We start from the raw sequence: 22,371 nt of genomic DNA on the forward strand, positions 1-22,371 counted from the left end.
ACATGAGACATGTAATTTTTTGTTGCCGCATTTGTATCATTTTTTCCTTTTTTTGTATACCTTCCTTTACAATACACATTGCACAATGAATTCTTTTGTGAATACAGCCTCTGACAGTACCTGTTCTTAGGCTTCCCTAATATAACAGAGTTAAATTACTTAACTGAAATACTTGATCTTATTATTTCTTAAATTATGAAAAATTGAGCTGCCAGAGTTGGCAGTCGTGTGCATGAGACCCGATTGCTTTTATGGATGAATGGTGTGCAATTATTTTTTTCTAATGAAGGCTGTGGCCTAAAGCTCATATGCAAGTGTCTCTTAATTGTGCCCATCTGCAACTTTGTGTGTTATTTTTATGGTAATTAGCAATCCACCTTTTCCTACATTATTGAAAAATAAGTTTATATTTATGTAGTAAAATATTGCGTAAAAGTGGACATTCTTGTTAAACTATCCCTGATGGAGAAAAACTGAAAACAGATTTCGATTGACCTTTGGAATTGCTTATTGTCTTCATTGATTAACAATGCACTTCTTTGTTCAGCTATTAACAACTTTTATTTGTTTGCCTGCTACTTTTACTGCCTCCTCACTTTTCCTTTCATTCTTATCTGATTTTCCAAAATCTTTACAGGATAGAAAATGAGTCTCCCTCTTTTATATTATTTTCTGAACATTTTTTTCAGTGTTCCAAAATGTCTCTATACAGAAATCCTTCAATTTGCTCTATCTAACCTTTTCTGTTACTAAAGTCTACCATTCCAAGCAATCCCTTATAGTAAGAACTGATTTAGGTCTACTGGGGTGTAAAATCATAACAGATTCAATTGTTAAACCTTTTATTTATTTTAATTTAATACTGCTTTGCAGCAGTACAAATAAATAAATAATTGACTAAAATAATTTCTGGGGATGGGTACCCAGGACACACTGTATAAATGTAGTAGCAAATTTAAGTACATTTTATGATACAAATTACTCTTACAAAAATATTTCTTTTTAGGTATGAAATATAGCTGTGAAAACACATTTTTTTCCAGAATGAATTATGTTATGATTCTCATAAACAAACAAGTTCTGGAAAAAGGCAAATAAAACTCTGCCAACATAGTACTTTACAATTTTCAATTTCTGTACACTTTACACAATTATACATTATAAATTCAGGATAGATGTTGCGAATACTCATTTCTGCATATATTCATATTTTGTAACAATTATGGTTGACACAAAATTTACTAACAATAAATTAAAAACACAATCAGTTTTACTTCACAGATGTAAAATTCATAGTCCATCGACAAATAATATGAAGATAGTTGCCTGTATCACAACGCACTGGGGCACCATTATAGAAACCACACATAAACCAAGTAAACTGTTACACACGAACTATAAAAGCAAGATTTATTCACAAGCTCAATTTGGAACCGGATATGCCAAAAGATTATAAACTTTGAGCTGCATAAGAATATGTAAAAATATAATGGCAAACAAAACTTCTCACATAAACAGTGATCATTTTGTTCCTTACGATAAGAGTTGGAGTTGCAGAAGGTAAAAATGAGTTACACTCGTGACCAGCTTATAACATGCATTCTTCAGAATGCACAATAGATGTGTATCGTGCACAGAACTAGGCTGTCCCTGTGCTGTAGCCAAGACTGGACCAATGCATGTGTGTGTGTGTGTGTGTGGGGGGGGGGGGGGGGGGGGGGAGGGGGGATTTGGTTTGTTTTACTCAATTTATCGTTCATAAACAAAAATAGAGTATTAAAATGCACTGTGGAACTCACTGAATACACATTGTTTTACAAAATGCTCATAATCTCTAGCTGTTAGTTCATTTTGTGTGTATCGCACAAAAACAATTACAATTAGCAGTCTCAAAAAATTAAAAGTAAGCAATAATGTACATTAATATAATATGGTCAATTAAGAATACCTACAAATTGTCAGACTGGACCTCAACACACAGTTAATGTACCTGAATGAGTGTGAGTCACATTACATACAAAATAGCAAACTTTAGGAAGAACGTGAGAAATACAACAATATATCATATATTCCATATTTCACATTGTTTAAATGGATACAGTCAATATAATGTAAATATGGTGGCATGTCACTTTCTATAACCTTTAAACAGCAGTTTGAAAGAACTGGCATATGCAGAAGGTTGCAGAAACCTACATCTTTCCCTTTGCTTCTTTCTGAATGCTATTAGTCTGCGCCTGACCTATTCTGCCTGTGCCTATGTCAAACACTGTCCTGTAACATCAATATTACAGTTGCAACATTGCATGAATTACTGGAAGAACAATGACAATATTAATTATAATATACATGAGTAATCAAATATATTCTATTACAGAAGAAATGTTGCAAAGTAGCAATGATAAATTCAGTACAATGAATGGCTTCACTCAACAGATTAGAATTTTTGTTAACAGCAGGTATGTCCTGACATCTAACAGTTTTCAGAAAATCTAAAATAATCTGTTATATTCAGTACACACTAGTTCTTTACAACTTTCCAAGGTTTCCATATAGTATGACTATATAATACAACTATTATACATTTACATCTTACCTGCAGAAGCAAGACAAAGGTTGCTATATACATTTATTACACATTTTAACAAAGTAAATTCTGTGTGGGAAGATAATTATAAACATAAAAACAAAATACGCAAACTATACAAGGTTCACAACCGGCAATGTTAAGAAATACCGTACTTAGAAGAAAATGCAGTCCCAAATACAAAAACAGATAAAAATGGTTTTCATTTGACTTAGGAAGGGAAGCTTTTACTCTCTAGGTGCTTTTACTGGAACCTCTAACCCTTTCCACACAAATTTCGCTTTAAATCATGCATAATTATACTCATCAAACGTAATAAAGCTACAGGGTTTTACTCTGAAGAGAGAGACCTTGACAGCCTGTTAAACCACTGATGTCCACAATCAATTAAATAATCACTAAATGCACAATATATCACAAGCATTGCACTTATTTGAACAGTGATTCCTGAAATAGTAGTTCTCGTAACTACATGACCAACACAAAAATGATGTGTTGCTATGTGACACATACAAATTCATTGAGACACTGATAAGTGAGAGTAATTGGCTTTTAAATTTTTGGGCGAAAGAAATCCAACTAAATAGAACAGCATTCTGTCTGCCAGGAAGGCTTCTGTGGGTGTGAATGAAATTACAGCAGTCAAAATACAATTTTACGTGGACACCTACATCAGTGTTACAAAATAAAAAATTCTGGATGAAAGAATTTTGTGACTGCCATCATCAGCTTCCTAGTAAAGTACGTCACCTGGGTGCCAGATCCAGTGTCCCCTGATTACAGTACATTTTTCTTGTAGATGTACAGGCCTGCTACCATCTGTTTCTCTAGGTACTTCCCCCACCCTGAATCTTTACTTCCCTCCATACAGCCGTTAAATGGCAATAATTACAATGAGAGTTAACTGGATTTTGGCATGGTATCACTGTGAAAAATGTTTCCATTGCAACTGCTCTGCAGAAAAATTACTCAGCACGATGGAATAGTAAGATAATACGCTCGAGAATAACATAATATGTAAAATCTTCATCCAGTCATTCCAATTTTTAAGTTTTCCATGATTTTACAAATATTGAAGTAGAATGAATCTTTCACTCTGCAGTGGAGAGTGCACTGTTTGGAAACTTCAGAGCAGATTGAAATTGTGTGGCAGGGACTCTAACCTGGAATCTTGCATTTCACATCCAGTGCTTTTACCAACTGTGTAATCAAGAGACAACCTATCCTTGCAGCAGAAATAAAACTGGGATAATGCATGATAGCTCAGCAGGTCAAAGAGCATTGTCTGCATAAGGTTAGGTCCCGGGATTGGAGTCCTGGTCCAGCACACAATTTAATCTATTTAAATCCTAGAGTAGTTGTAATGAGACAATGACTAATTAATTTTTTCATGACTGTTCAACTGAACTAGCACTCCATCTGTAACAGCCTCTACATCAATTGTAATGTGACATTAAGAGCTGATACCATGAGTCAACCCCACAAAACATCAGTAACTATAAGCAGCTATGGCAAAATACATTATCCCATGCGATTCATTCCATGATCAGAGCATTACAATTTATGGCCCCAGATTTTGCAATCTTTATATTCAATTCCAAACAGCACATATATTTTACTAAGCATTACATAGATTCCTCACCACTATCTTTCAATTATATGATGTGGCAATGAACATAATTGCATTGAGAATGTTTACTTTTTTCAGCCTTGGATACAATATCTCTTTCTCAACATATATATATATATATATATATATATATATATATATAAAAAGGCTGTCTCGTTCTCCAAGTCTCCATTTCACAACTTTTTCTTTAAAAATATGCATGCAAATATCTCTCTGTTTGCTTTATGAACAGAATATATTATGGCTGAGGATGTCTAACTAATATAGGTTTACCCTACAAAACAATAGATGGTTGTAAGAGAATAACAATTACTTTTTAATTCATAAGTGAAACACACACCTGGAGGTTTATCATCATCTTTATGATACTATATTCCCATTAAAATTACTTTGTGATTGACAGATTGCAGTGGTGGAGGGCAGTGTAACTACAAAACCAAAATCAGGCAACACAGTGAGTACATGACCACTCACTGAAAAGTCAATCACAAACCAGTATTAATTAAGAGTACAAAAATTATCAAACACTTGGTAAGAATAAACGAACACACTCGCGTGTCCCTTTTCCCCTGTGGTTCTTCACAAACCGACAGTAATAACAAAACATCATTAATGAAGGACCGATTTTAGATCAAAGCAACACAAGCTGCCACATAGGGTGCAAGCTGAAGAGGGCACCAGGAGCATCGATTCTGTAAGACTTCTATACATGACATCATAATTAGTAGCGGCCTCTTGGGGTGCCAAGCTAAGAGGGGTGCCCAAGTGCAAGATTTGTATAAAGTGTATACCACAATTAGCAGCAAAAACTGACACGGGTGGAAGTGTAGGAGAGAAAAAAGGGGAGGGAGAGTGGAGGCACCAAAATATAAGTCACTCATTTGGAAAAATTTCTTGAACCTCCCTGCATTAGTGCACTATACTACACTTGAAGGCACATGCTCCTACCAAACAATGAGAAAATTTTTTTGTCTAAATTTTATACTGGATAAATTTCCACTTTCCCATCTTTTATTTTAGATATTCAAATTACATCATCAGTTTCAGGATTCTAATATCTCATCTTTAGATCTCCATGTAGTTGTTCTGATTTTTACAAATTCGCATATGTCATCCAAATCAGGATGGCTTCTTTAACGACTATCATATGTGACTAAGACATCCACTATTAATAATTCTTTACTGGTCTCTTTTAGTTGGCTTGGTGGCTCAGTGGTAAAGTGCCAGACTACAGATACAAAGGTTTCAGATGCAATTCCTGGTCAGTCCTAGGATTTTTATCTGTCACTTATCACTTCTTTCACCTCTTAATGTTTCTTGGTGTGAAAAATAATGAGCTGCACGGTGGTTTGAAATCCATGTTAAATTGTAGGTCCATCTGTAACTGGCTGGGTGAGTCAGCTCAGAGGTCAGAGGAAGGCAATGGCATACCACCTCCAACAGGGCCAGGTGTAGTAAAGCACTCTGATATTCAAATGAACTTTTTTGTAGCTCTGCTGGCTGGCTGGTTGAAACTCAATAACATACAAGTGAACCGAAGCTCACTGCTATTCTTACTGACATGGACAACATCCTTGAGTGTGTGATTCATTTATGAACATACAAATGGTCATCAAGTGTCAACATTACATAAAAATGATTTAACTATATACACTAAACTTATCAAGTGCTCATACAAACATGTTTCCAGATAAATACATATAAAACATCTGAAAGAAAATAAATCATCTACAACACTAAAATAAAAATAAAAGTAAATCCGGGTTTTACTTTTCATTTCTTTTCCTTCATTGCTTGCTTCATAACAAACTGTTCTGTATTATTATTTGTTTAATCACTACCACAGCCCCATTATATCATACTGACAATTAATATGAAGCTCACACAATTAAAGATGGCTTGCATCATAGCACCAGATGTAAACTTAGGAAACACAATAAACAGACACTTAAAATTCCACAAAAAGTTCTCTGCATAATTAAAAGAGCAAAGTAAATCACTTAAAACACTGAATAAACCACTACACTGTCCATGGACAATAAATGAAAATAATGAACATTATAACAACTGGAATGGTTGAAGTCATTCGAACTACAGAGGTTTTGCACTTCATATGTAGAGTACAAGAGTAAATAGAATGAAAAATGACATACTTAAAAAAAAAATTCCTGGTAATGACTGTTCCACAATACTTAAAATGCAATAGTTAGCACACACATTAACAGGGGAATTAAAAATACATCTGAGTCACATTACATAAATTTTAATAAAATTTACAGACACCAGAACCAAACAGGCAATGGCCCAAATAATGACAAATATTACCCAGCCTCTGCCTGAAAATGGTGAAGAAAAGTCATTTTTCACACCCATCCCTATTACTTCCATTGTCTTCTTCCTAGCTGCCAAGACTAGGGCTGCTGGAATAAAATACTGGATGCCAGCACCAGCATACGATCCAGTGATAGCTACCAATTTTTTCAGGTCTTCAGTTGTAAATGCTACAACAAAAGGAGGAACTATAGCGAGGAGAGGAAAAATAACTTTACGAATGCACCACCTATAGTGACGGCCATCTGTCAGGAACAGTGACTTCAGATTATTGCGCAACGTTATTGCAATTATCGGGAAACTTGTGCTCAATGTAAAAACAGGGAAAAGGGCGAGGAAGTACTCTATCACTTTCATTAAAAGTCCTACATCATCAGAGTTACAGTCACCTGAGCCTCGTGGTCCAAAGTCTAGTGTGTAGAGGTCATCCAGATGTTGAAACGCAAATGCACCTGTCATGGCGAGCAGTAAATAAAAGACAGTTATGAGCAAATAATCCAGCGCCAAGCAACGTGTCAGTTTTGATTTGTCTGCTATTGGCGCGACTAGAGCAGGCAGTGAGTGATGGCACATAAATGAATAGACACACGCACCAAACAAACTGGGAACACCCAATAGGTCGGCAGCTGGTGGGTGGCCCTTGGGCCCTTCAACAATAAGTTTGTATGCAGCATACACAGTCATGAAGCCAAAAGCTGGAAAGAAATGAATTTCTATATCAGAAATAGAAACAATTACAAGATGACTGTACAAATAGCAGTTTTACATATTCAGTCTAAAGTAAGGAATCAGAAAGGATTGGAGAAAACAAGATAGGCAAGGACTACATGGAGACTTTGCCAGGGACCTCAGGTCATTGGACAGCAAAAAAGGAGGGCAAAGCAACAAAGATTTTTCTTTCTCTCTGTATCTTTATGGTATACCAGATTTCTCCTTTTCCCAATTTACACATAATTTGTCCATTGATTCCATGAATGCCACAGCATGCATCATGGTACCTGTTTTTAAAAGTTGAATACTCACTATTTTGGATTACTTCTGTTCTACACCTTTAAAGTCACAAATTACATTATTTTACAGTTCTTTGACATTACACCAGTTTGCTTTAATTCTGAATCTGAATAAACATGAGACTTTCTCAAAAATATCTACATCTACATTTACATCTACATCTGTACTATGCAAACCATTGTGCAGTGCAAGGCAGAGGGTATGTTCCATTGTCCAGTTATTCCAGTTATTAGGGTTTCTTCCCATTCCAATCATGTACGGAGTGCGGGAAGAATGACTGTTTTAATGCCTCTGTGTGTGTGTGCTGTAATTATTCTAACCTTGTCCTCATGATCCCTAAGTGAGTGAAATGTAGAAGGTTGTAGTATATTCCTAGAGTCACCATTTAAAGCTGGTTCTTGAAACTTTGTTAGGAGACCTTCTCGGGATAGTTTACATCTACCTTCAAGAGTCTACCAGTTCAGTTTCTTCAGTACTTGTGTGACTCTCTCCCATCATCAAACAAAATCACTCCACTACGGGGAACTGATTGGGAATAGGTTGAGAACTGTATAGTCCCCCTAAATGGGACAGGTGTGCATCACACACAACAAGCTGCCACTCAGGTAGCTGACTGTTAGTGGGTGCCCATAAGGTTTTTTTTAGGCAAGGTGACTCTCCACTCAATTCAGATAATGACAGCTGTAGGAAACCCGGAAGTATTGGTGTAAGATCAAAAGAAGTGCCTCCCACAGGTGAGAGAATTAAAATCCTAATGGTTAACTTTCGAAGCATTCAAAACAGAATGCTAGAGTTTCAAGTGCTCCTGAAAAGCTGTGAAACTCACAAAATATTAGTTACAGGAAGCTGGTTGAAACCCGAAACCGAGAGTTTTCGGAAAAATTTAAGTGTATATCAAAAGAAATGGGAAATGGAAGTGGTGTATTTGTTGCAGTAGCCAAGAAACTCAAATCCACTGAGATAGGAATTGAAGCTGCACGTGAGATTGTTTGGGCAAGACTCAGTACCAGAGTTGGGCATAAAACGATAAATGGATCCTTCTATCGCCCACCAGACTCATCTCCTGATCTAACCGAAAACTCTGGGGAAAACCTCAGTTTGTGCTTAAATTCCCCAGTCATACTGCAATCATCGGTAAAGACTTTAATCATCCAACAATCAACTGGGAATATTACAGTTTTGTTAGTGGAGGGCATAATAAGACATCTTGTGAAACATTCCTAATACCTTCTTGAAAACTACCTAGAACAGATAGTTTGGAACCCCACTCACTGAAATATTTGGATCTAATGGCAATAACTAGACTGGGCCTCTAAGGATATTCACACTGAAACAGGTATCAGCGAACAGGATGCTGTTGTGCCAACAATGATAACCAAAGTACAAAGGACAAATAAAACAAACAGAAAGATGTATATGTTCAGTAAACCACATTAAAAAATCAGTAAGTAGTGTCATATCTCAACGAGGAACTTGAAACTTTCAGTACAGGACAGGAGCATGTAGAGGAAATAGGCTCAAGTTTAAAAGAATACCGGGTAGCTAAGTACCCAGCAGAACAATTAATAGAAGAAGGGACTGTCCAGTGTACAAACTATGAGGCTATAGTTATAGAGATGCTGAAAGAAACACATTTGGCTGTCAAGATGGCAATATTTGAAGCCTCAGGGCCTATCGTACCAGAATATTGTCAAACAATATTTCACAAAATCCAAAGAAATTCTGGTCATATGTAAAGGCTGCTAGTGGCACCAAAGTTCATGTCTAGTCCCTAGCGAATGACACAGGAACTGAAATAGACGGTAGCAAAGCAAAAGATGAATTGCTTAATTCAGTTTTTAAATGTTCCTTTAGAAAGGAAATCCCAGGAGAATTGCACAAACTTAATCTTCATACCACTGAAAAGATGACTGAAATCAGTATTAGTGTCAAATGGTGTTGAGAAACAACTGAAACCATTAAAACTGAACCAAGCTCCAGGACCCACTGATTATATACTGAATTTGCAGCTAAATTAGCCCCTCTTCTAACTATGATCTATCATAGATCCCTTACAACATTTTCTCAGTTCCAACGTAATGAGGTACCTTGAACAGAATGACCTCCTCCATGCTGACCAGCATAGTTTCCAAAAACATCAATCATGTGATACCCAACTCACACTTTTCTCAAATGACATAAAAGCTATGGATCAAGCATTTGACTCAGTACCACACCTATGCATATTGTCAAATGTTCGATAATATGGGGTATCAAGTGAAATTTGCAACTGTAGTACAGACTTCTTGGTAGGGAGGGCACAGCATGTTATCTTGGATGAAAAGCTGTTGTCAGATATAGAAATAATTTTTTGCGGACAATACTGATAGTAGCCCCAGAATTTTTGCCAATGATGCAGTTACCTATAATGAAGTACTGTCTGCAAGTATCTGCGTAAATATTCAGTCAGATCTTGATAGGATTTTAAAGTGGTGCAAAGATTGGCAACTTGCTTTACATGTTCATGGATGTAAAACTGTCCACTTCACAAAATGAAAAATCATATCAACGAGTCATTTTTGGAGTCGGCCAACTTGTACAAATACCTTGGTGTAACACTTTGTAGGGATATAAAATGGAATGATCACATAAGCTCAGTTGTGGGTAAAGCAGGTGGCAGACTTCGGTTAATTGGTAGAATACTGAGGAAGCACAATCATTCTACAAAGGAGATTGGTTAAAAATCACACATGCAACCCATTCTAGAATATCACTCAATTGTTTGGCACCCCTACCAAATAGGATTAACTCGGAATACTGAATGGATTGCTTCCCCTGTCCACTACAAATTGTTGCTCCCGTCTGATGTGGTTCAGTTTAAGTCTGGCCTAAGCAACCGGAGATAGCGGTCATGTGTGTTTGTGAGGTGCGGTGTGTGTGTGCATTTTCCTTTTCTGATGAAGGCTTGGCAGAAAGCTTAATGTGTAACACTCTTTACATTGTGCTTATCTGCTTCTCAATGTGTCATCTCTATGGTGAGTAACAATCTACCATTTCCATTACTGTTTTGGTGCAGTTCAATGTTTGATTGAACAATGGAAACTCCAGATAGGAATATAAACAATGTAGGAAAAGATAGATTGTTACTTACCATAAAGAAGACACATCAAGTTGCAGACAGGCACGATTAAGAAACACTCACATGAAGCTTTCGGCCACAGCATTTGTCAGTAAAACACACACACACACACACACACACACACACACACACACACACACACAAGATCGCCAACTCCAGCATCTCGGGATGGAATGCTTGGCGATGGTGTGTGCATGAAGTGCAAAATTGACTTGTAAAGGGCTTAGCAGACACTTATATGGACCAGGCACTTAGTTATTTAAGGGGAAACTATGAAAGCAGCAACCAATCAAAGAATAACATTGGTAATGCCTTCTGCTCCCTACTCACTGTTGTCATTATCACACTGTTAATGCAGGTGTTGATTATCACAGTCAGTTTCCGATGAGGTTTGCGACTGGTAACACAAATGTTATGATTTGTTTTCATTACCTGCTCTTTTTCTCCACTGTGACATGCATTTAATGTTGTTGTTGTTGTTGTGGTCTTCAGTCCTGAGACTGGTTTGATGCAGCTCTCCATGCTACTCTATCCTGTGCAAGCTTTTTCATATCCCAGTACCTACTGCAACCTACATCCTTCTGAATCTGCTTAGTGTATTCATCTCTTGGTCTCCCTCTACGATTTTTACCCTCCACGCTGCCCTCCAATACTAAACTGGTGATCCCTTGATGCCTCAGAACATGTCCTACCAACCGATCCCTTCTTCTGGTCAAGTTGTGCCACAAACTTCTCTTCTCCCCAATCCTATTCAATACTTCCTCATTAGTTATGTGATCTACCCATCTAATCTTCAGCATTCTTCTGTAGCACCACATTCGAAAGCTTCTATTCTCTTCTTGTCCAAACTATTTATCGTCCATGTTTCACTTCCATACATGGCTACACTCCATACGAATACTTTCAGAAATGACTTCCTGACACTTAAATCAATACTGGATGTTAACAAATTTCTCTTCTTCAGAAACGCGTTCCTTGCCATTGCCAGTCTACATTTTATATCCTCTCTACTTCGACCATCATCAGTTATTTTGCTCCCCAAATAGCAAAACTCCTTTACTACTTTAAGTGCCTCATTTCCTAATCTAATTCCCTCAGCATCACCCGACTTAATTAGACTACATTCCATTATCCTTGTTTTGCTTTTGTTGATGTTCATCTTATATCCTCCTTTCAAGACACTGTCCATTCCATTCAACTGCTCTTCCAAGTCCTTTGCTGTCTCTGACAGAATTACAATGTCATCGGCGAACCTCAAAGTTTTTATTTCTTCTCCATGAATTTTAATACCTACTCTGAATTTTTCTTTTGTTTCCTTTACTGCTTGCTCAATATACAGATTGAACAACATCGGGGAGAGGCTACAACCCTGTCTTACTCCCTTCCAAACCACTGCTTCCCTTTCATGTCCCTCGACTCTTATAACTGCCATCTGGTTTCTGTACAAATTGTAAATAGCCTTTCGCTCCCTGTATTTTACCCCTGCCACCTTTAGAATTTGAAAGAGAGTATTCCAGTCAACATTGTCAAAAGCTTTCTCTAAGTCTACAAATGCTAGAAACGTAGGTTTGCCTTTCCTTAATCTTTCTTCTAAGATAAGTCTTAAGGTCAGTATTGCCTCACGTGTTCCAGTGTTTCTACGGAATCCAAACTGATCTACCCCGAGGTTGGCTTCTACTAGTTTTTCCATTCGTCTGTAAGGAATTCATGTTAGTATTTTGCAGCTGTGACTTATTAAACTGATAGTTCGGTAATTTTCACATCTGTCAACACCTGCTTTCTTTGGGATTGGAATTATTATATTCTTCTTGAAGTCTGAGGGTATTTCGCCTGTTTCATACATCTTGCTCACCAGATGGTAGAGTTTTGTCAGGACTGGCTCTCCCACGGCCGTCAGTAGTTCCAATGGAATGTTGTCTACTCCGGGGGCCTTGTTTCGAGTCAGATCTTTCAGTGCTCTGTCAAACTCTTCACGCAGTATCATATCTCCCATTTCATCTTCATCTACATCCTCTTCCATTTCCATAATATTGTCCTCAAGTACATCGCCCTTGTATAGATCCTCTATATACTCCTTCCACCTTTCTGCTTTCCCTTCTTTGCTTAGAACTGGGTTTCCATCTGAGCTCTTGATATTCATACAAGTCGTTCTCTTATCTCCAAAGGTCTCTTTAATTTTCCTGTAGGCAGTATCTATCTTACCCCTAGTGAGATAAGCCTCTACATCCTTACATTTGTCCTCTAGCCATCCCTGCTTAGCCATTTTGCACTTCCTGTCGATCTCATTTTTGAGACGTTTGTATTCCTTTTTGCCGGTTTCACTTACTGCATTTTTATATTTTCTCCTTTCATCAATTAAATTCAATATTTCTTCTGTTACCCAAGGATTTCTACTAGCCCTCGTCTTTTTACCTACTTGATCCTCTGCTGCCTTCACTACTTCATCCCTCAAAGCTACCCATTCTTCTTCTACTGTATTTATTTCCCCCATTCCTGTCAATTGCTCCCTTATGCTCTCCCTGAATCTCTGTACAATCTCTGGTTCTTTCAGTTTATCCAGGTCCCATCTCCTTAAATTCCCACCTTTTTGCAGTTTCTTCAGTTTTAATCTACAGGTCATAACCAATAGATTGTGGTCAGAGTCCACATCTGCCCCTGGAAATGTCTTACAATTTAAAACCTGGTTCCTAAATCTCTGTCTTACCATTATATAATCTGATACCTTTTAGTATCTCCAGGGTTCTTCCATGTATACAACCTTCTTTCATGATTCTTAAACCAAGTGTTAGTTATGATTATGTTGTGCTCTGTGCAAAATTCTACCAGGCGGCTTCCTCTTTCATTTCTGTCCCCCAATCCATATTCACCTACTATGTTTCCTTCTCTCCCTTTTCCTACACTCGAATTCCAGTCACCCATGACTATTAAATTTTCGTCTCCCTTCACAATCTGAATAATTTCTTTTATTTCATCATACATTTCTTCAATTTCTTCGTCATCTGCAGAGCTAGTTGGCATATAAACTTGTACTACTGTAGTAGGTGTGGGCTTCGTATCTATCTTGGCCACAATAATGCGTTCACTATGCTGTTTGTAGTAGCTTACCCGCATTCCTATTTTCCTATTCATTATTAAACCTACTCCTGCATTACCCCTATTTGATTTTGTGTTTATAACCCTGTAGTCACCTGACCAGAAGTCTTGTTCCTCCTGCCACCGAACTTCACTAATTCCCACTACATCTAACTTCAACCTATCCATTTCCCTTTTTAAATTTTCTAACCTACCTGCCCGATTAAGGGATCTGACATTCCACGCTCCGATCCGTAGAACGCCAGTTTTCTTTCTCCTGATAACGACATCCTCTTGAGTAGTCCCCGCCCGGAGATCCGAATGGGGGACTATTTTACCTCCGGAATATTTTACCCAAGAGGACGCCATCATCATGTAATCATACAGTAAAGCTGCATGCCCTCGGGAAAAATTACAGCTGTAGTTTCCCCTTGCTTTCAGCCGTTCGCAGTACCAGCACAGCAAGGCCGTTTTGGTTATTGTTACAAGGCCAGATCAGTCAATCATCCAGACTGTTGCCCTTGCAACTACTGAAAAGGCTGCTGCCCCTCTTCAGGAACCACACGTTTGTCTGGCCTCTCAACAGATACCCCTCCGTTGTGGTTGCACCTACGGTACGGCTATCTGTATCGCTGAGGCACGCAAGCCTCCCCACCAACGGCAAGGTCCATGGTTCATGGGGGGGCATTTAATGTTAAGACACAAAATGTTGTAGTGCAATCCTGCAAAGCAACTGAAATGGCATGTTAGTGGTCAGTTTATGAATGTGTCAAGCACAAAATAGCACTGCTTTTTCTCATACAGCTATTCAACATATGTGCATAACAGTGTTCTAACATCACCCAATCCCATGTTCGGCTGTCAACACAAGGAGAAACTGAAGAGTCAGGCAATTGATTAAGTTATTGTTCTGATACATGTACAGGGATAGAATCATTATAGTAATTTAACAAAGCCAGTTTTTATAGAAAATTCCACAAATATTTTGTGGTTATCTATGCTCCATCAATACAGAAGTCAAGAATGCATGATTAATGTAATTACGGGACTTATGGATAAACAGAAGCATCTATTATTTTTATATTTCAACTGCATATAAGTATGTTCTACCCACTTTAAGGATATAAATTAGCTACACTACACTTATTCATAATGTTTGGATACAGAAAGCATTATGTACAAAATCTCAGCCTTTACTTTCTAGATAGTGTTGTCTTCCAGAAATCTGTCACACTTTCTGCATCAGAAATATTAATATGTCATCCTTTAAATGAATGTAATTATATAAATTTAACAATGGAAAATCCAAGATGGAACATAACAATACCAGAGAAGGAAAGTTGCTACTCACCATATAGTGGAGATGATGAGTCACGCTAGGCACAACAAAAAGATTCACACAATTGTAGCTTTCAGCTATTAAGGCATTTGTCAGCAATACACACACACACACACACACACACACACACACACACACCCACACACACACGTCTGCAGTCTCAGAGAACTGAAACTACACATACTCCGCTGTATGGTGAGTAGCAACTTTACTTCTCTGGTATTATTATATAAATTTACATATATTTTTGAACTTACCAAGCCATCGCATAACTGATGTCAATATCTGAAGATATTTTGTTTTCTGCACATTGAAAAATACAAAAGGGCCCAGTGTACAGATGAATACTCCCTGCAATTGAAGTTAAAATTAACTATTGTACCTCAGTTGCACTGAATTCTAGCACACATAGTATACAGCTTATAAATCTACCAACAAAAGTATCAACTCACAAGAAAGATCCTGTAGGCATCTGCTCTTGTAATATCTGAATTCTCCCAGCACAGTGCACTTACTGGTAGTGTCATGTTGCATGAATAGTTGGCGGGTTGGTATGTGCTGGAAACAATGACATTCTGTTATCTAAATGATCTGAAATCTGGGAGACTAGGTAAAGAGTAAGAGGCATGCTAATGCTACATGAAGACAGAGGTCCAATAGCCACCACAATGCAGGAAAGCTGTTATTACAAAACATAAGGCCATGAAATAGAAAGTGCAAAATTGTTTATGTGAGTGATTAAATTTCTGTCCAGCTAACCCCTTCTTTTATATCTTACCTATATACTGTCAGTGACTGTGTGAATGTAAACACATGTATGTGAGCATATGTAGTTCTTTTCAAAATTGATAAATAATTTTAGATGGGGTCCATTATTCACATAATGTTTTTTAACCAATTCATTTAGCTCTGTTATATAACAAATTTTATTGTTTTTGGACTGCTATCTTTTACTTCCACTGTATATCCATGTCTACACCAGATATAACATCCGTGAGATTTCCGAGAACGTCATCGAGACAAAAGGTGGATGCACTAGTCATGTAAGAGCACATGCTATGATTGGAGCAGATACTATGCAGTAGCTGCTATTTTTCTACACCACCAGGAATTAATTTCCAAATGTACACTGGCAAACAAATCTCGTGCACTATGGCAGTATACAGTACGTTTTTTATAACTGTTGTGTGTTAAGTATGAATTCTTCTTGAACAGTCTGTCACCAGGGCCCAGGTTCAAGTCTGACTGCTACACACAGTTTTAATCTGCTGGGAAACTTCAACTACTGTATTTTATTACCAGCGTAGGACAACACAAAAACTTCTTGTCTCACTGCTTACTTTCATTAGTAAATCACATATGCAAACTACAAAATCATTACATGATGTAAAATGCAACAAATTTGATCTCAGGATGGCATGACAGTCAAAATATGTGGCAGACGCTGTTAAAGAGAGGCCGAGGAAGGAAATAATTGTTATATGTAAACACTCGACATATATAAGTTCAACTAAATTGGAAACAAAATGAGACTCTACTTAGAGAAATATTTGATGTGGCAGGCTAAAGTCTAGATCAGGGCCAGTGGCAGTCAATGCGGTGTTTCTCTACGGCTTATAGATTGGCAACGCACCCATTTTGTGCAACCCATGGGATGATACACATAATCAATGAAAGGCACAAAAATGGGCAATGAATTTCTAGTGCCAAAATAGAAATGATTCTCTTCCTTGCTGTTGTCACAAATATTTTACTCCTTTCTTCCCCGAGTACAGGATGTCATGAATTACAAGGTTGTGGTTAGTTTGAAATGTGAGAGTTTGGTTTTGAGCTGACAAAGCCAATGAATGTGAAAGTTACAAAACCTGGATAAGGTGACAGAGCGATCTGTTGCTTGGCACAAGGCTGAGGTTAAGTTGGAATGTGATGGTTTGGTTGTAAGCTGGTGAAGCCAATGGAAGTGAAAGTTAAAATAGCTGCTTGTGGTAACAGACTGATCAGTAGCTTAGTTCAAGGCCTTGGTTAGGTTGGAATACAACAGTTTTACTTCCAAAAATGAAATTAAAAATCCTTGTTGTCACATACATTTGACTGTTTCTCCTAATACGTCACGAATTATGAAGTCATGGTTAGGTTGGAACTTAAAAGCACAGCTTAAAAGTTAATAATCTTGGTTGTCAAAATATTTGCCCATTTCTTCCAAATGTGTTATTGATTTCGGAGGTTGTGATATACCGACATGTGACTGTGAAGGTGTACCTTCAAAACAGGTCGTCTGTCCACTGCTCTCTCATTGTCTGTGTATACCCAGTAGCTGACCGCTTCTTTCATGCCCATCGCACCTCACGGGGAGAGTGCTAACAACATTGCTGCACGAAACATGCAAGTACAACACTGACCCTGATACATATTTTTACTGACATGGCATGTTAGTGCACAGCTTCTCTTTTACTTTAGACTATGACATTATGTGATGACAAAATCTAAGAAGCTGATGGTGTCAATTTATGCATTTACCAAATATATCCAGCTGGTGTCAGTCAATTTCAGAATAACAGGTCTTGGATCTAGTACTTGGCTATGTCAGACAATGAAGTGGAGGGTTCCACATATGGTTCCTGGTGAACAAATCTTCATTTATTTGTGGTGGAAGGGTCTGGGGTGGAGACCGCTAAACCTCATGAAGCAAAATGAGATGCTGCTTGATAAAATGAGCAGCAAAACTGGTACATAAGCTGCTGAACTGGCATAAAATGGAAAGGCTCTCACCAGAATGGGATCTAAACAGCACATTTCTTTACTTTCAAAGTAGGATCCAAATGAGAGCCCACATACCCGCATTAAGTTGCTCATCCACTGCCTCCTGAGTTAAACCGAAAAAGATCAACTTATTACAGTATTAAGGTTGAAACATATTTACGCAGTAATATGCCACCCCAAATAATTCCTTGGTAACCCCTTTTTTTGTGTTACATTTACTTGTATTCGCTGGAAGACACCTTATGGTGCATGGCAGGAGGTACTTCTGGTAGCACTATCATGCCCCCCAGTTCTTGTTCCATTTGCCAATTGTCTGTGGAGGAAGAACAGTTGTCAATAAGCCTCTGTACGGACTCAAACTTCTCTGATTTTTCCCCGCTGTGGTCTTCTTGTGAGACCTACATGGAAGCGATGTAACGTAATCTCCGTAATGTGTTGATGCTGAACACCCCCCCCCCCCCCCCTTAGTCTAACAGGATAAGGGTCTAACACACGAACCAGAAGTGTTTTGTAAGCCACTTTTTTTGTGGATGAATTACGTTCATTGGAAGAACCTCAAGGAAATGTAAGACTGGCATCTGCCTTTACTACAATTAATTTTAGGTGGTCATTCCACTTGATGTTGTTCCTGATGCAAACTCTTACATATTTAACAGCTGCAGTGTTTCCAGTGGTTTGTAACCAATGGAGAAATCAAATAGGAACGGATCTTTTAAATGACTTCATATTTGCCACTAACTACGTTATTTATTTCAGTACTCCCTAATGCACCCACTTGAAAAAGGACCTTAGGTCAAAATTGCATTAGTGGATTCTGAAATAAACAGTATGGTCGATTCTACAAGACTGATTCCATAACAAATACAACTGTGTAAAGTACTGGATCTCTTCACCTAATTATGGGTGATACATTTCATTTATTTACATTGAAAATCAACTGCCAGTTTCTACATTAATTGCTGATTCTTTACAATTTGCTAGTCATCTGGTGCAACCTCTCTATACACAACAGCATCATTTGCTAACAGTCCACAGAGCTTTTGACATTACCCATTCATTCATATACATATTTATTCATATTATATATTTATTGTATACAGAACAACACTGTAACTCTCCCTCGCAGAACTCTAAAAATTATTTTTACATTTGTCAATTTCCTCCCATTAAGAATAAAAACACAAAGGAATGTCTGACTTTACCTGCCAGTGGGCACTGATTTAAATCAATGGGGAAAGTTGAAAATTTGTGGCGGATCAGGATTCAAACCCGGGTCTCCTGCTTTCTAGGCAGATGCGCTCACCACTGTGTAATCTGGACACTGTGTCATTGCAACTGCTTGAGCTACTCTAGCACGCCTCCTGTCAGACCCAAATTCTCAACTTATCCACACACTACTGATATAGTACCCCTTGCCCATTATCCTCATTATTCACAGCATTTCATTTCACAGATTCCTATAAGAGTTCTAGTGTAGTGTGCATCTGCACTTAAGTGATCAATTGGTCGTTCTCACCTCAGTTGTATACATGGTGACCATTTGGACAACCAATTGATCACTTCAGTGCAGATGCACACCATGCTCTAACTCTTATGGGAATCAGCAAAATGCTGTGAGTAATGAGGATAATGGACAAGGGGTGCTATATCAGTAGTGTGATGGATAAGCTGAGAATTTGGGTCCAACGGGAGGCATGCTAGAGTAGTCCATGCAGTTGAGATGATCACTGTGTCCAGATGGCACAGTGGTCAGTGCATCTGCCTCGTAAGCAGGAGATCCGGCTTCGAATCATGGTCTGGCACAAATTTTCTGCTTTCTCCATTGATTTAAATCAATGTCCACTACCAGCTAATGTCAGTCATTTCTTTGTGTCTTCAGACATTGCACATACCATTAAGAATGATGTGTTCAATTCTATATGCTAGGAAATCTTGAATCCAGCACAGACCTGGTTCAATGTGCAGTAATAGGTTGCTCCAGAAACCTATTATAAACTGCTGCTAGAAGGGGACCAATTCTTTTACTCTGAGTAGAATCTCTAAACTATCTCTTTGAGTTGAGATGCCTTTCCACTGTTGAGCAATTTTAACTGACATTTCTATTCTGATACCACTTCTCAGTATCTGCCATTTCAGTGTTGTGAGGAAATGTATTACGATCTTCTGCAGTGAAAGACGTTGGGGAGACTTTCTGTATCCTGTTACTAATGCATATGAGTGCACCAAGTGTGCTCTCACCACACACGTGCACTTGAATTGAGTGCCAACTTGTTCAGAAGTTAAGAATAAAGCCATATTTGTTTGACTTGTATTATTTGATTACTACCAGGTCAAATTCAGTATTTCAGGCTTCTCTATGTTCCCCTACTGATAGTACACCCACCTCATTAAAATGTTGTGTAGTTTTTTGTCCTTTCTCTTCCACCTTTTCCTCTTCTTTAGTTTTTTTTAAATGATACACTTGACTTACCAAGCAACATCTGCCAATGATTTTGCCACAGCTGTTCCATAGATGGATAGATCTCCATATAGGTAAACAGCAAAGCACAAGAAAAACAGTGTCCGTCCACCTGTAGACATAATAAAATAGCCACATTAATATTAGGACATGTAACACATTTCAGATTGAATCAACTGCAGTACATCACTACACTGGTTTCCATAGGTTTTTGAAAATCACAAATGGTAATTACTCAAGAAAATACAATAATGACATTAAAGCTTGTGATTCAGTAACTATGGCAATGTTGCATGAAACTATCACGAACAGACAAGTGACGCGGCACACTACTTGCACCATGTGTACACACAGGATAAGACAAATGCTTATTTCATAGGAAAGCATTAGGTACTGTGTAATAGGCAATGAGATTAAATGTTCATGCTCTTACCTACATGTTCCTGTCCAGAACATTCAGCCAAGGACAGTCAGAACCTATAATTTACCCCACTGTTTGATATTTACTGCTATTCATTAAGTACTCAAAAGAGAAGGATCACAGCAAAATTCCAACAACAGCGCCCTTTGCTACAGCCAGCAGTAAAGCCAGCCTTGCATGGGATGTGTTTCTCATCATGAGAGACACTAAACAAGGTCTTCTACGTTGTTGGTACATGCTCACAAATGAGGTGGTACATCACACTGAAAGTGCACTTCATCATGATTTTAGACTACAATACTCTCCAGCAGCAGCTGTCAGCTATATCTGGCACACAAATCACACATTGTTTACAAAAATGGTCGTGCATAAAATACCTAGGTGACCATTTTTAGTGATTGTCAAGTATGAGCGGAGAAATTGCGAAGAATATTGTGGCCACACTGATGCACTGAATAACAATTTGTATGCACATTTAAGAATTTACACTGGCATTCCTCTGAAGTCATTAACTCTAGCCTAACGCATTTTACCTTTTCAAATATGTGGATACATATCTCAGCTCTGTGATGTTTACTGTGGCAATTGTTACATTTAACATTTTACAAACACTGCTCCTCTTTCACTTCATATAGTAAAATGAATGGACATTTGCTCCCTCGTCCATATGCTACAGCTGTTCCATCTTTAGTATACACTGTGCTGAACTACGAGGAATCAGTCAGATGTAAACAGCAAGCTTGCAATTCCCTGCTAAAAATGCACAAAACTGAGAAACTCATGCTTGAATGGAAAGCATTCATAGTTATACGTAACACTGAATATTGCACAACATACTACTACTAAATTAATACAAAAATCCTAGAATCTTTTAGAAAACATGAAGGTGAATAAAAATACAGTGTGTCCATAATTAAAGTTCGAGTTTCAAAATGCTGTAGGTTAGAGAGAACCACTGCTTAGGATTATGTCAAATTTGAACAGTGTATTATTGACACAGTGGGAAACATCATGGGGAAAAACCTTAACAAAAATTTGATCAATAGATAGCGCTGTAGGTGTCAGAATATGCACAGATTAGATCCTCGTGGATGTGGAACATGTCACTTTTTTTTTTTTAAGCTGAAATAACAATACTAATAGTATGAATATATACAATACATCATTTGTTTCTATTAAAAAATTCGTCAATGGAGTAGGAGTTTGCCACTAGTAAGTCTTTCAGGCTCCTTTTAAACTGATCTTTATTTGTAGCTAAATTTATGTTTGCTGGCAAATTATTGAAGATGAGTGTTCCTGAGTAGTGGACCCCTTTTTGAACTAAAGTAAGTGCTTTTAAGTCCTTGTGCAGATCATTTTTGTTCCTGGTATTGCATGTATGAACTGAGCTGTTTGTTGGAAAGAGAGATATTATTTAGGACAAATTTCATTAAGGAGTAAATATAGTGAGAGGCAGTAGTTAGTATACCCAGTTCTTTGAAGAGGTTTCTACAAGACGTCCGTGAATTTACTCCACAAATAATACGTATTACACGCTTTTGGACTCTGAAAACTTTTGTTTGAATTTAAGTGTTACCCCAAAATATTATACCATATGACATTATGGAATGAAAGTAGGTAAAGTATACAAGCTTTTTCACTTTT

General features: G+C 37.7%; 1 protein-coding gene across 2 annotated transcripts in view; it reads right to left on the reverse strand.

Moving 5' to 3' along the window:
• Positions 1-825: 825 nt before the first annotated feature.
• Positions 826-22,371, reverse strand: part of LOC124775073 (transmembrane protein 104 homolog) — a 113,872-nt gene continuing 92,326 nt past the window's right edge. The window contains exons 7-11 of one of the 2 annotated variants that reach the window (XM_047249878.1): positions 20,319-20,418; positions 15,541-15,646; positions 15,346-15,439; positions 7,142-7,243; positions 826-2,274 (exon numbers count right to left, since the gene is read on the reverse strand). In XM_047249878.1, coding sequence (XP_047105834.1) covers positions 2,258-2,274; positions 7,142-7,243; positions 15,346-15,439; positions 15,541-15,646; positions 20,319-20,418 — 419 coding nt within the window. In that variant the 3' untranslated portion in view covers positions 826-2,257. Of the gene's footprint in view, positions 2,275-4,370; positions 7,244-15,345; positions 15,440-15,540; positions 15,647-20,318; positions 20,419-22,371 lie in introns of those variants that run through there. The other variant, XM_047249877.1, reaches the window with a different exon arrangement.

Source organism: Schistocerca piceifrons, chromosome 2, assembly GCF_021461385.2.
Source record: "Schistocerca piceifrons isolate TAMUIC-IGC-003096 chromosome 2, iqSchPice1.1, whole genome shotgun sequence".
Classification (NCBI taxonomy): domain Eukaryota; kingdom Metazoa; phylum Arthropoda; class Insecta; order Orthoptera; family Acrididae; genus Schistocerca; species Schistocerca piceifrons.